We start from the raw sequence: 12,312 nt of genomic DNA on the forward strand, positions 1-12,312 counted from the left end.
TCCGTGTCTCTCTCTCTCAGTCTCTCTCTCTGTCTGTCTCTGTCTCTCTCTCTCTCCCCCCCCCCCCCTCTCTGTCTCTCCCTCTCTCTGAGGGGTGCAGGGGGTGGCATGTTCGGCAGGGGTACAGGGGGGTTCCATCAAGGGAAGCGCTTTCTGCTTCAGCGCAGTACAGCCGGGCGGTGGCGGCAGCGGCAGCAGCAGCAGCACACTCCAGAAACAGGGGGGCGGCCCTGTCTCCCTAATCACCCTGGTAACAGGCCCGCCCACGTCTCCCTCCACCTGCGCTCGCTGCTGGAAAATTCCGACTCAACTCCTCGCGGAACAGAGAGACATTCTGACTTACGTGCACTTTAAATTAAAAAAAAAAAAAAAAAGACAAAACAAAAAAAAAAAAGAAAGGTCTTTTTTTTTTCATTCACAAACAGCATTTTCAGCGGTAAGCTGGACTGCATCAGCAAACGTCGTCCCCTTTCGTCTCCGCGTGTGTTTCTCCTATCTCCCGTGAGCCGGGTGGGGAGGCGCGGGGGTGCGGAGGTGCGGAGGTGGGGAGTAAAAATAGCCCAGGCAGAGGACAAAAGGGAGACTGACAGTACAGAGACAGAGGAGCTGGGGCCGCCAGGTCCCTCGCCCTGCCTTTAGGGGCCGTCTGGCTGCGCCCCCGCTGCCCGCGCCCCCCCTCCCGCGGGGCCCGGGGCCCCTGTGGCCCCTGGGGACCCGGTGGCCTGCTGGGCCCGCTGCTGATCCTGGTACTCCCGAGAGTTCTCCCACGGCCGGGGGCCTCTGATGTTACTCCACTCGTCCAGGTTCAGCCTCTGCATCTTCTGTTCGAGGGCGGAGAAGCAGAACAGGGATCAGACAGTGCAGAACAAGGGGGGGGGGGGGATGGGGTGCAGGGGCGAGGTGACAAGGTGACCTCACCAAACTTCCACTTCCACAGGGAAATTTTATGTGAAATTATGAAAAAGAGCAACTCAAATGAAGACTGAAGGACGAGGGTCTCGCTGGTTAACAGACCCAGTACAAAATGTACCTGCCCTGATCTTTCATTTCTTACAACCTCACACACATCTGTGAAAGAGCACAAAATGAAATTTATTTATTCAATGCCTGTGATGTGACAATGAAGTATGTGTGTGAGTGTGACTTCATGCTCTTTCACTAATGCTTTGATAAGTAATCCATTTTTACCCAACACTTTAAAGCCTGTACGTGCACTGAGGTTTTCTTTAGATGTCCTAACGATCCGAACAGTGCAGGACTTTGATTAGTCTTTCCCTTTGGGTGTTAGTACTGCAGGTCTTAATGACACCTTCCCCCGCCTTCCGTTACAACTAATGAGCTGCTCTCTGAGGATTCAACAGAATTCCAGAAGTTTCCGTTAACCTCCACACACGGGAAAGAAACTGCGGCAGTGTCACCTTTTGGAGCCATCATGACAAAAATGTTTTTTTTTTTTTTTTTAAAACATTACATTGCATACAACACATCTGCTGTTGCTCTGTGCAATGCTGCAAGTATTAATAAAATCGCAAACTCAAGTTTTCCGAGGGACCATCTCCTGGGACAGACCACAATATTCTGTTAGGAAACTGGCTTGCCTTGGCAGGCAAACTCAAATCCGAAGCCAGCAATTGGCTGTGTGAAGACTGAGGTACTGGAATGAGTTTTTAAAAAAAACTCTCCAACATGGCTGAGAGTTTCCTTCATTCCTTCCGTTTCACATTTTCCTCCCCAATTTAAAATTGCCAATTTTTTCTCTCCAGTTATGCCACCTGTGCACACGCGCGCTTACGCACACACACACACGCACACACATTCTAAAACACACACTCACAAGCTTGCACACACATGCAAACACACATTATAAACCACACACTCACAAGCTTGCACACACACGCACACTCACATTATAAAACACAAACTCACAAGCTTGCACACACATGCACACACACATTATAAAACACAAACTCACAAGCTTGCACACACACATTATAAAACACACACTCACAAGCTTGCACACACACACTATAAAACACAAACTCACAAGCTTGCGCACACACACGCACACACTGCAGACGCATCTTTCACTGCTGCCTGGCAGCCAGTGGGCAGCTGCTGCGTGTTTGAGAACAGCACCTGTCCCAGGACCACAGTGCCTCTCTCTAGGGTGCCGCTGCAGGGAGGGTGTGCTGCACTGGAGAAGGGCACCTGCCCGACCCCAGTAATGCAATGCAACGCAATGTAACGCAAACCCGCTAACACAGCGGTAACTTGATTGGCCTGGCCAGTTGTGTGACATGACCGGAGACTCAACAGTCGCAGCTGCTTTATGACTCAAACCTGCGCCTGTAGGCCTTAGTCTGTGCTCACAATGAGCAGAAGGCTCACAACAGAACACAAACTCGTTGAATGAGTATCGCGACAAAAATGCCAGCATGAAAATGTATGAAAAATTGAAGGATTGACACTTTAAATGAGCAGAAAACAGAAAAACCTGGATCCATAGGTTAAACTCTGGGGCTTTTTTTTTGAATGAAGGGAAAAGAATAAAACAATCTAAATCATGTATGAGTCTACGGGAAAATGGTCATGAAAATATAAAACCAGTGTGCTGGACTGGCCATTTCTCTCCCTTTCCCTTCAGTCCAAAAATACACTCATTTTAGTGTACTCAAACTAAATAAATAAATAAAGAATGAATAAATAAAGAATGAATAAATAAATAAAGAAGTTCATGAATGAGAACAGAGACGGCGGTTGTGTGCCTGCCCTGGAACACAGCTGGACTGTGTGAAGAGCGTTTGTGAAGCATCTCTGAAGCGTCTCCTCTGTGTCATCACCACCAGGGAGGATTCATACGAGCGCCGGGCATGAGAGTGTGAACACATTATTCACCATCCTGTTTCTCACAAAGCAGCCCATTATCAGCACAAACACACACACACACACACACACACACTCTCTCTCTCACACACAGACACACATACACACACACACTCTCTCACACACAGACACACACACACACTCTCACACACACACACACTCTCTCTCTCACACACAGACACACACACACACACACACACACCCTCTCTCGCACACACACACACACTCTCACACACAGACACACACACCCACACACTCTATCGCACACACGCACACACACACACACACACACACACACTCTCTCTCACACACAGACACACACAGACACACATACACACACACACTCTCTCACACACAGACACACACACCCAGCTGAACGCCCTCTCCCAGACACCCCCAGTACCTCGTACTCCTCCTCCAGGATGACGGGCTGTTTCTGGACGTTGATTCTGGCCTCGAGTGCTGGGTCCAGCTGGGAGAGAGGAGGGGAAGCAGGAGAACAGAGGTGAACACAGAGAGGGACTCCTCATGGAGCTCAACACCAGGGCTTCACAGGGCTAACGTGCTACCCTGTGCCACTATGAGAACACAGAGAGGGACTCCTCATGGAGCTCAACACCAGGGCTTCACAGGGCTAACGTGCTACATCGCGCCGCCATGACAACACAGAGAGCGACTCCTCATGGAGCTCAACACCAGGGCTTCACAGGGCTAACGTGCTACCCTGTGCCACTATGAGAACACAGGGAAGGACTCCTCATGGAGCTCAACACCAGGGCTTCACAGGGCTAACGTGCTACCCTGTGTCTCCATGAGAACACAGAGAGGGACTCCTCATGGAGCTCGACACCAGGGCTTCACAGGGCTAACGTGCTACCCTGTGCCACTATGAGAACACAGAGAGGGACTCCTCATGGAGCTCAACACCAGGGCTTCACAGGGCTAACGTGCTACATCGCGCCGCCATGACAACACAGAGAGCGACTCCTCATGGAGCTCAACACCACGGCTTCACAGGGCTAACGTGCTAATCAGCGCTACCGTGAGAACACAGAGGGACTCATAAAGCTCAACACCACAGCTTCACAGGGCTAACGTGCTACCGCATCCAGCCATTAGGGGACATTATCACACTCAGGACAGGCTGGGGAGGAGCTGCACTTCCAGCGATCAATCACGGTGACATCGAACCGCGTGACATCACACCGGCACTCGAGATTCCGCGCCAGGGCAAGCACGCCGTCCCGTGAGGAAGGGCAGCGGAGGTGTTTAAATAACGACTCTGCTCGAAAGCGTCTGCTGAAATGTCACGAGTCACACGCCCGTATGCACACAGCCGCGGGGGCCATAACTCCGCCCCCGCTCCGCTTTAACGAGGGCTGGGGGGGGCGCCCCGCATCCTGAGGAGCAGAGTCACCCGGACACGGAGCAGCGCCGGGGAGGGAGAGCAGGAAGCGCTCGGCCCATTAGAGACGGACATCTCTGCCCATTAAAGCGCGTGGGTTTAGGAGCGTTCATACAGAGGAGGCCTTCCTGCAGCTCCACCCAGAGCCAGACTGAGCAGGAGAGAGATGGAGGGAGGGGGGGAGAGAGAGAGGGAGGGAGGGAGGGGGAGGGAGAGAAAACGAAAGTGAGACAGAGATAGGCACAGTGAGAGAACCGAGCGTGGGGAAGAAACTGGAGGGGAAGAGAGAGGAGTGGAGCTACACGACTCCAGCACTAGTGCACTCTCACTCACCCCAGTGCACACACACCCCCATACACACACACACACACACACACACACACAAGCAAACGCGCGCGCGCACACACAAGCATGCATGCATGCGCTCACACAGGCACACATACATGCGCACACAGACACACACACACACACACACACAGACACACACATGCGCACACACAGACAGACACACACACACACACACACACACACAGACACACACATGCGCGCACACAGACACACACGCTCTCTCTCATGTATTATTTCTTTCATGTATAAAGCATGACCCCGCCGCTGCTGCAGCGTTGGCTGTTCTGCATGCTGGAGTTACACAGCCTGTGATCAAACGGCCCGGGTCCCTGCACGTTCAGCGCTCTGTTTGAGGGGTGGGGGGGTGTGGGGGGGGGCTGAGGGGGGCGAGGGGGGCAGTTCCATTTCCCCATGAATTATTCCGCTTGATTCTGCGGGAACAGCGCCCCCGCGGGTCGCCTTCAGAGGCGCGGCTCGTGTGAACTACGCGGCTCGGAGAGCCGGCGGGCGACGAAGACCCTTTTCCTCTTCATCGGCTGTCTGGTTAACCGCACCCTGGACCCGTTAGAGGGGGGGCGAGGGCTCCGATTCTGCTCCCCGTCCCGCTTCCATGCGAATGCCCGGCCGTCTCTTCGCGCACAGACAGCGGCCGAGCCGCTAAATAATGAACAGTCCCACTCCTGACACCCGCTCACAGGACTCAGGGGGAGAGAACACAGGCCCTCCGACCACATGACCTCACAATCAGGCAGCCTTTCCCATGGCCAGACGACTGCGCCGCACTGAGCATGTGCGGCACGGACAGAACACTGGGGTTCCTGGACACATCCAATCAGCGCCGGTACAAGAGTGGGACTTTTCCAAACAACGCATTTAATTCAATTCCTCGTGCTGTAATCCAATTAATCGCTACCCACCGAATAGCGAGTGGAGGGAAATTGAATTTCTGATTTTTTTAAATTCAGCTCATTGTTCTGTGCGTGAAGTGTGTGTTCTGAAAGAGTTTCAGCCCACGGTTTACTGGCTGTGACAGCAGCCAGACCTTCATTATCCCCCATTCAGAATGGAGAGAATGGGAATCTTAAAAGTCTCCACATGGGCAGTCCGCTATTGTGAGACTTTCCTTCTAAATAAATCAGGATAATTAAGCAGAATATGAGACGGGGAAAAACAAGGGGGTGGGTTTTGTGCAGTTTCTTTCACCTCAGGAAGCGCCATAGAATTTTAAAGAAGTCAAACGCTCTCCGCAGAGTGGAGTTTCCAGGCAGGTAACATATTTCACGTGCAACAGATCAGGATTTTTCTCCCTGGACAAGAACATGCTTTGCTGTCCTTTGGAACTGGGCTCAGTCTGTGTAGCACCATTCATATTAGCTCTCTGCCTCACACACAAACACACACACACACGCGCACGGACACACATGCAAGCACATGCATACACCCACACACACACACACATGTACTCACACACACATGCACGCACACGCACGCACACAGGTGCGTACGCACACACACATACACACACATGCACAAATAAACATATATGCGCGTGCTCTCACACGCATGCACGCACGCACTCACACACACACGTAGGCATACGTGCACACACACACACACATATTCACGCACACACAAACGCGCACACAGTAATGCAGTATTAATTAATGCGGTGTAAAGGCAGTTTTCTCACTCTGAGCTGACACAGGGATAAGCCGAAGGGGTAAAGACTGGGGGGGGGGGGGGGGGTGAGGGGTCAGTGCTGACTGAGGAGAACAGCGGACAGCGTGCGTCGGGGGGGGGGGGGGTGCTGGGGGGAGGGGATGGCCCCCACAGAGGAGGCAGCTGTGATGTGCAAGCAGGCGCACTTCCAGGGGTAAAGGCCCCCCCTCGCCCCCTCCCCCCCCTTGCCATCCCCAGTGCCAGCTCCAGAGGACAGTAATGAGAGGAGAATCATGCCATCTGGCTCTGACCCAGATGACACTCACTGCCACGGCAACGGTGGAGAGAACTGCGCCCCCAGCCCCCCCCCCCCCCATAATCCATCACACTGGGACCCAGGGTTTGGCCCACAGTGTAACAGTCACCTCACCCCACCCCACCCCCCACCCCCCACACAGTTCAGCATCACCCCCAGTGCTGTAACTCGTGAGGACCTGAACACAAAAGGAACCCCCCTCAACGATGGGAAGCTTTGCTCTGGAGTGCCAATCAAAGGCTAAGCCAGCAGAAAGATAACAATTACAATACAATAACACGCCCCAATGGGACATTCATCCAGGGTTTAAAAAACATTATACACAGACACACACACACACACACACACACACATATATACAAACGCATAGATACGTCTTATTGTTGATGCGCTAAAACTGTGGGGGACTGTACGAAAAGGGTTGTGATTCCTATGCGGATCACCCGATAAGGATGCAAATACCCTCACATTAAAGTTGACAGACTCCACTTCAACCTTGTATTCACCTTTTTTATTTCTACTCCAATGTGCTGGTGTACAGAGTCAAAACAACTCAAATTATGACACTGTCCAAATACTTCAGTTGCACTTCAATTGTATATATACGAGCATCCTTTTGCAGAAGTCTGCCGTCTATACCATAACCTTTTTCCATTCTGTAACATCAGCCAGCTTTGTGTAATTTATGCTGTCTATCATGTCATTTATTGATTTAAATTAAATATACTGAGCGCCACCCTTGGACTCTCTTCAGAACCATGATTCTGGTGTATAAATGCAGGGGTACAATCACAGCTACACTACTACACATGAACCACAGGGCTATTCATAGTTTCGCCAAATACTTACTGAACAAGAGAAACAAGGAAAGCGTTTCAACTGCTGTGCGCACAGCACAGGCACATAACAAGACTGTGTAACTGACGCCTGTGCAAACGGTCATCTCTGAGTACACTGCCAAAAGGAAACAGTGCCACCTACTGGCCAACAGCACACCACTCCCAGCAACATCCTTGTATCCCCAGGACTTACTGTACAGTGTAGATGCAACCAAGTAAAACATAACACCTAGCTAGCTAAACACACGCACACACGCACGCGCACACACACACACACGCGCGCACACACAGACGCAAGCATTACATTACATTACAGGCATTTGGCAGACGCTCTTATCCAGAGCGACATACAACAAAGGGTATAACCGTAACCAGGGACAAGTGTGTAGAAAACCCCAGAGGGAAGTATAGTACCAAGTGCAGGGAGTGGCCGCGTAGTTTAACTTGGACCCTGTAGGTTAAGCGCGCACACTCACACGTCATGTGGTACGGCTGTAGATTAATTTTTCATATTTGATATTCTATAGTCGCCAATAACGGTTCCCGACAAGACGTAAGAAGGCGGACGGTGGTGTTGGCACTCGTCAGACCGGTACGCGGCAGCAACGCAGCGCAGGCCAGGGAAATGACGAATCTGTTCATTAGCGATACGAGTCACGGACAGGAGTAAATCAAGGACGAAGGAAGCGTGCGTTTAATTTCGTGTGGCTCCCTTCCAATCTCAGCAGCTGCTAATAGAGGATAAGGCATAGGCTGAGTAAAAATGGCCCCGCATTGGCTTTAATGAACGGTGACTTCCTTTTTTTTTTAAACCTCAGGGGGATTAATATTGAGGAGTGAAAGCAAGGAGGTCAATTTCACATGAAACGGTAACATCCGTATAATTTGTCTAACATAAACGTTTGCTTGTGGCTGCCATGTAATATCAAACTATAGGCAAAATACTGAACATCACTAGCTGTAGTAGTGTAATGCAATGATTAGATAACTGGGCTTGCAGGTTCAGTTCCCAGTTGGGGCATTGCCACTGTGGGCATGGTACCTAACCTGAATTACTTCAGTACATATCCAGATGTGTAAGTGTATTATGTGGTTTTTTTTAAAATAGTAATAAATAAAGATCCTGGGGCATATTTTCCCATCCTAGAGCCCAACTCGGCTTGGCTTCATTCCTCTGGGTAGACCAACATGCTGGGCCCACTTCTAATTTTCTCATGTCGCTGCTTTGAAAAAAAGGACCACAGAATCCCAGAATCCAGCTGCAAGACCTTTTTCAAGAGCTCCCTGTCCTCCAAAACCTTGCACCCTTCAAGAAAATGGCCGACTCAGTGTGCTTATCAGTATCCCATAGCTGTCAGTCCAAAGACCCGAGCGTATCGCAAGGTTACCAATTCTCAGGAGTGCACCTAAAATTCTGCCATTTTAACCAAGTCCAAAAAGTCAATGCTTTTTTTCGGCTAGATACTTTTGCTCTTGAGGAAACTTCCCACTATTCTTAGGTCCTTCCCCCACACATAATGGCTGCTTACAGGACACAGAGTGAATGGATAATGGGCCCAGGTCTAGCACTGTAATTTCCGAAAACTCCTGAGAGGTGCTTCCTCCGAAGGGCTTTTTCCACTTCACTTCCCCCGGGACACAATTTAACTGTCTTGTTTGCCACCAAACACAAAAAGACTCTTTATAGGCTATGCCTTGTTTTTATTGGCGGGAGATTCATTACAAAACTAACAAAACAAAGGTGCTCGGGGTGCAGATGACAGACGGCCTAAAACAACAGGCTATTTATACCACACGGGGAAGAGACTATATTTGGCCGGTCACTTGGCTGGAAGACTGAAATCTGTTGGCATCACTTCATTTTAGATGCTTAAACGCCATGCTCTATTAACACCCACAGGTGTGTCTGAACATCGTATTTTAACGTCGGTGATTTCAATGCCCATTTAAAAACTTGGCGCACGCCTGTGTGCTGTAAATCTTTCATTGAACGGCAGCCATGCGAGAATGTCTAACATGTTGACGCTGAGCTAGAGATGAAGCGGGAGGGGGGTTTGGGGCGGGCGGGGCGGGGGGGGGGGGGCAGGTAGTAGGACAGAGGGAAGTCACAGACTCCCAGAGTTCAACATCTTGTGAATGTCACAGAGGAGATTCAGGATTCCATTAGTGATGCAAGGGACCTTTCGGATGTGAAATAACCACTAAAACGTAAGCGCTGCGGGCGTCTCCATGTACTGAACAGCCGCGCGTAGCGGCGTGAGGGGTGATAATGAGGGGGTGCACAAGGGGGGGGGGGGGGGGCACAGGAAGACGTAAGCACTTCAGACAGACCGCTCAAAGAGGGCAGTAATAAAGTGGCACAGTCGTGATTCTTGGACAGTTCAGCCGGCCACACAGCCTGATAGCTTTGCAGGGTAAACTTGCTGCAGGCCCATAACATGCTTAAAGACACAGTAAACAGCAAAGGCTCCTGGATTTTAATCCATAAATAGTGTACATATATACATAAATATACATACGCACACACACACACAAATATGCAAATATGTCTATGTATGCAAAGCTTAGAATGTGTGATTCACACGGTTTGTGAAGTCAGCTCCATGGAGTGAAAAATAAACTGGTATGAAGCAGGCATTAGCCACAGTATCATAGATCAGGAATCTTGTCCAAATCAGGACAAACTCTGAATTAAACAATGTATGTATACAGGCAACCCACAAGTCTAGCCTCAAGCTTTTTGATACACCCAGAAGCGGTCTAATATTTGCCTTTAATAACATAAAGCATGCATCTGCATTGAGTATTACAAAATGTCCTTCAGTATTTTCCATTTGACTTAGATTCAGTGCTCAAAGAAAAACGGGTTTTCGGCTATACAATCAACTTTTTGTGATCTTTTTGACAATAAAATTTCTTAAAACTACGAATATAATAACCACAAAATTTGAACCACTTTCATATAAAATAATTCTCATGTATATTACTCTTTTGTAAAAACAAAAATAAAAACGACATTAATTGAAATATGATACCTTCTTTTTAATCTTCTGCGCATCGTATCGGATTTGTGTGAATTCTCGAAGCCCGAAGGAACCACCAACGACCAGCAACTGCAACGAAGAATAATTTTGAAACGTTTGGGAAATCAGTTTGGGGAAAACAGTTTATCATTAACTGTACCAAAACAACTGACATTTCGGCTTTCATCTGTAGAGTGAGTCTAATAACTGTGTGTTACTAAGTGTTACAGGGAGATTAATACATAAGTCTCCGGCTAGCTGTTATTCCTGGACACGTAACGCTAGTTAACTATCTAGCGGAGCGAGTTTCCATTCAACTCGTCTCAAGCTAGCTAGCTAGCTAACTTACAATGCAGTGTATCTGAAATCTAGTTCGGATTGGCTTTAAAATAACGCACGACTACGTTAATGCTAAGTCTTGTTAGTAAGATAACTAGGGATATGATTTTTATGTTGTCATCACTGTCGCTTAGCTAGCACAGAAGTAACACACGGTGGCCTCCACTGACGTATCTAGCTAGTAGGTAGCATTTGCTATCTGAGGCTTCTCTTGTAGCCTAGAGGTCAGAACTTAGCAACTGTCGGAACTCACAATCATTGGAATGCCATATGTGAGCGTCTTATTCTTCTGTAATGCCTTAAATGGGCTCCACATCATTATTCTGACAATAATCCTTCGTTCCCGTCCTGCTATATTCTCATACCCACCCACAATATTTTAGCTACCACAAGGATACATAACTTGCTAACACCAAGTTCGCTACCAAAGGCGAACAAGAGGAAATACTTTTCCGTCATCGGGGCTATCCAATAACGTACCGCTGTACTGAGAGAGACCCATTAATCGTGAACTCATTGGCCGACCGATGTGTATTCAGGCTAATGTTTGACCCAGAGGTTTGACCGAGGAATTTAGGCATTTTGAACTCTAAATGCAAAGTGTGACATTAACAGCGTTGGACGAATAGGCGAATTTCAGAGCCGCATATTAGTCGTTTAAGCTATAGCTCTGCACAATGAGGCATCACAAGGCGGTGCCATTGTCCGATTATATTCCTTAGCCCAGCTCCTAGCTCCTCTGGATAAGAGCGTCTGCTAAATGCCTGTAATGTAATGTAGCTAAGGAATAAGGTGCACAGTTCCATTTAGTTCTGTGGTTCTGTTTTACCCCATAAAATCAGCACGATCAAAGACACATATGGATGGTCACTATGTACACATGCATAGTTATGAAAGAGCAAGGACGCCCGGCGAGTAAAATGGTACTGTGATCATAAGAATAGTTCTGTCATATTACAAAACATACTGTTCTGTTCGGTAATGTTATGTCAAAGAAATTGAGATAGATGTTTTACGAATATTCCGGCCTTGTTTTTAAACACAGAGCTGTATTTAATCCAATTTAAAGTCTCTTTTGATGTACGTCACTTCCTGCAACATACGGTTCCGTTTATATTCCCACTAGAATCATTTCATTCAAACTGCGTTCCGCTCATTTCGTTCTTCAGTTCATTCAGTTCTTTTTTGCATTCAGTTCATTCTTAAAACACACTATGCAAGAGACGAATGAAATCAAATATAAATATATGTTTAAATAAAATTGTGTTTTGCGTTTCAATTAAATACAAAATGCCAATTCAAAACGTTCAAAACGCACGTTTCACGTGCCTGTCACATACAATTAGCCTGCAGTCTACATAGTTTGCAGCAGGTGGGGTAAGTGTACAGCGAAAATAAATGGCACTACGAAGGGATTGAGATGCTATGTAAAGGCTTTGGCATTTGATAAATTCATGTAAATCTTGTGTTACATAATCAAGTAATTAATAATTCACTGGT

The 12,312-nt window shown here is 48.4% G+C and overlaps 1 protein-coding gene across 1 annotated transcript; it reads right to left on the reverse strand.

The window, feature by feature from the left end:
• Nucleotides 1-493: 493 nt before the first annotated feature.
• Nucleotides 494-11,264, reverse strand: LOC118219901 (cytochrome c oxidase assembly protein COX16 homolog, mitochondrial). Its single transcript, XM_035403394.1, has 4 exons — nt 11,066-11,264; nt 10,486-10,563; nt 3,287-3,355; nt 494-821 (listed from the first exon to the last, which is right to left on the reverse strand). Exons 1-4 carry the CDS (start codon nt 11,129-11,131, stop codon nt 636-638), a joined length of 399 nt encoding a protein of 132 aa, XP_035259285.1. The 5' UTR covers nt 11,132-11,264; the 3' UTR covers nt 494-635.
• Nucleotides 11,265-12,312: the final 1,048 nt, after the last annotated feature.

The sequence above is a fragment of the Anguilla anguilla genome, chromosome 1, assembly GCF_013347855.1.
Source record: "Anguilla anguilla isolate fAngAng1 chromosome 1, fAngAng1.pri, whole genome shotgun sequence".
NCBI classification, from domain to species: domain Eukaryota; kingdom Metazoa; phylum Chordata; class Actinopteri; order Anguilliformes; family Anguillidae; genus Anguilla; species Anguilla anguilla.

Coding starts and splice junctions, on each gene's coding strand:
- LOC118219901 (XM_035403394.1), bottom strand. CDS start 11,131: ATGATGTGGAGCCCATTTAAGGCATTACAGAAGAATAAGACGCTCACA. Junction 10,564..11,065: donor CATATGGCATTCCAATGATT/GTGAGTTCCGAC, acceptor TCTTCGTTGCAG/TTGCTGGTCGTTGGTGGTTC. Junction 3,356..10,485: donor CGCAGAAGATTAAAAAGAAG/GTATCATATTTC, acceptor CCTCTCTCCCAG/CTGGACCCAGCACTCGAGGC.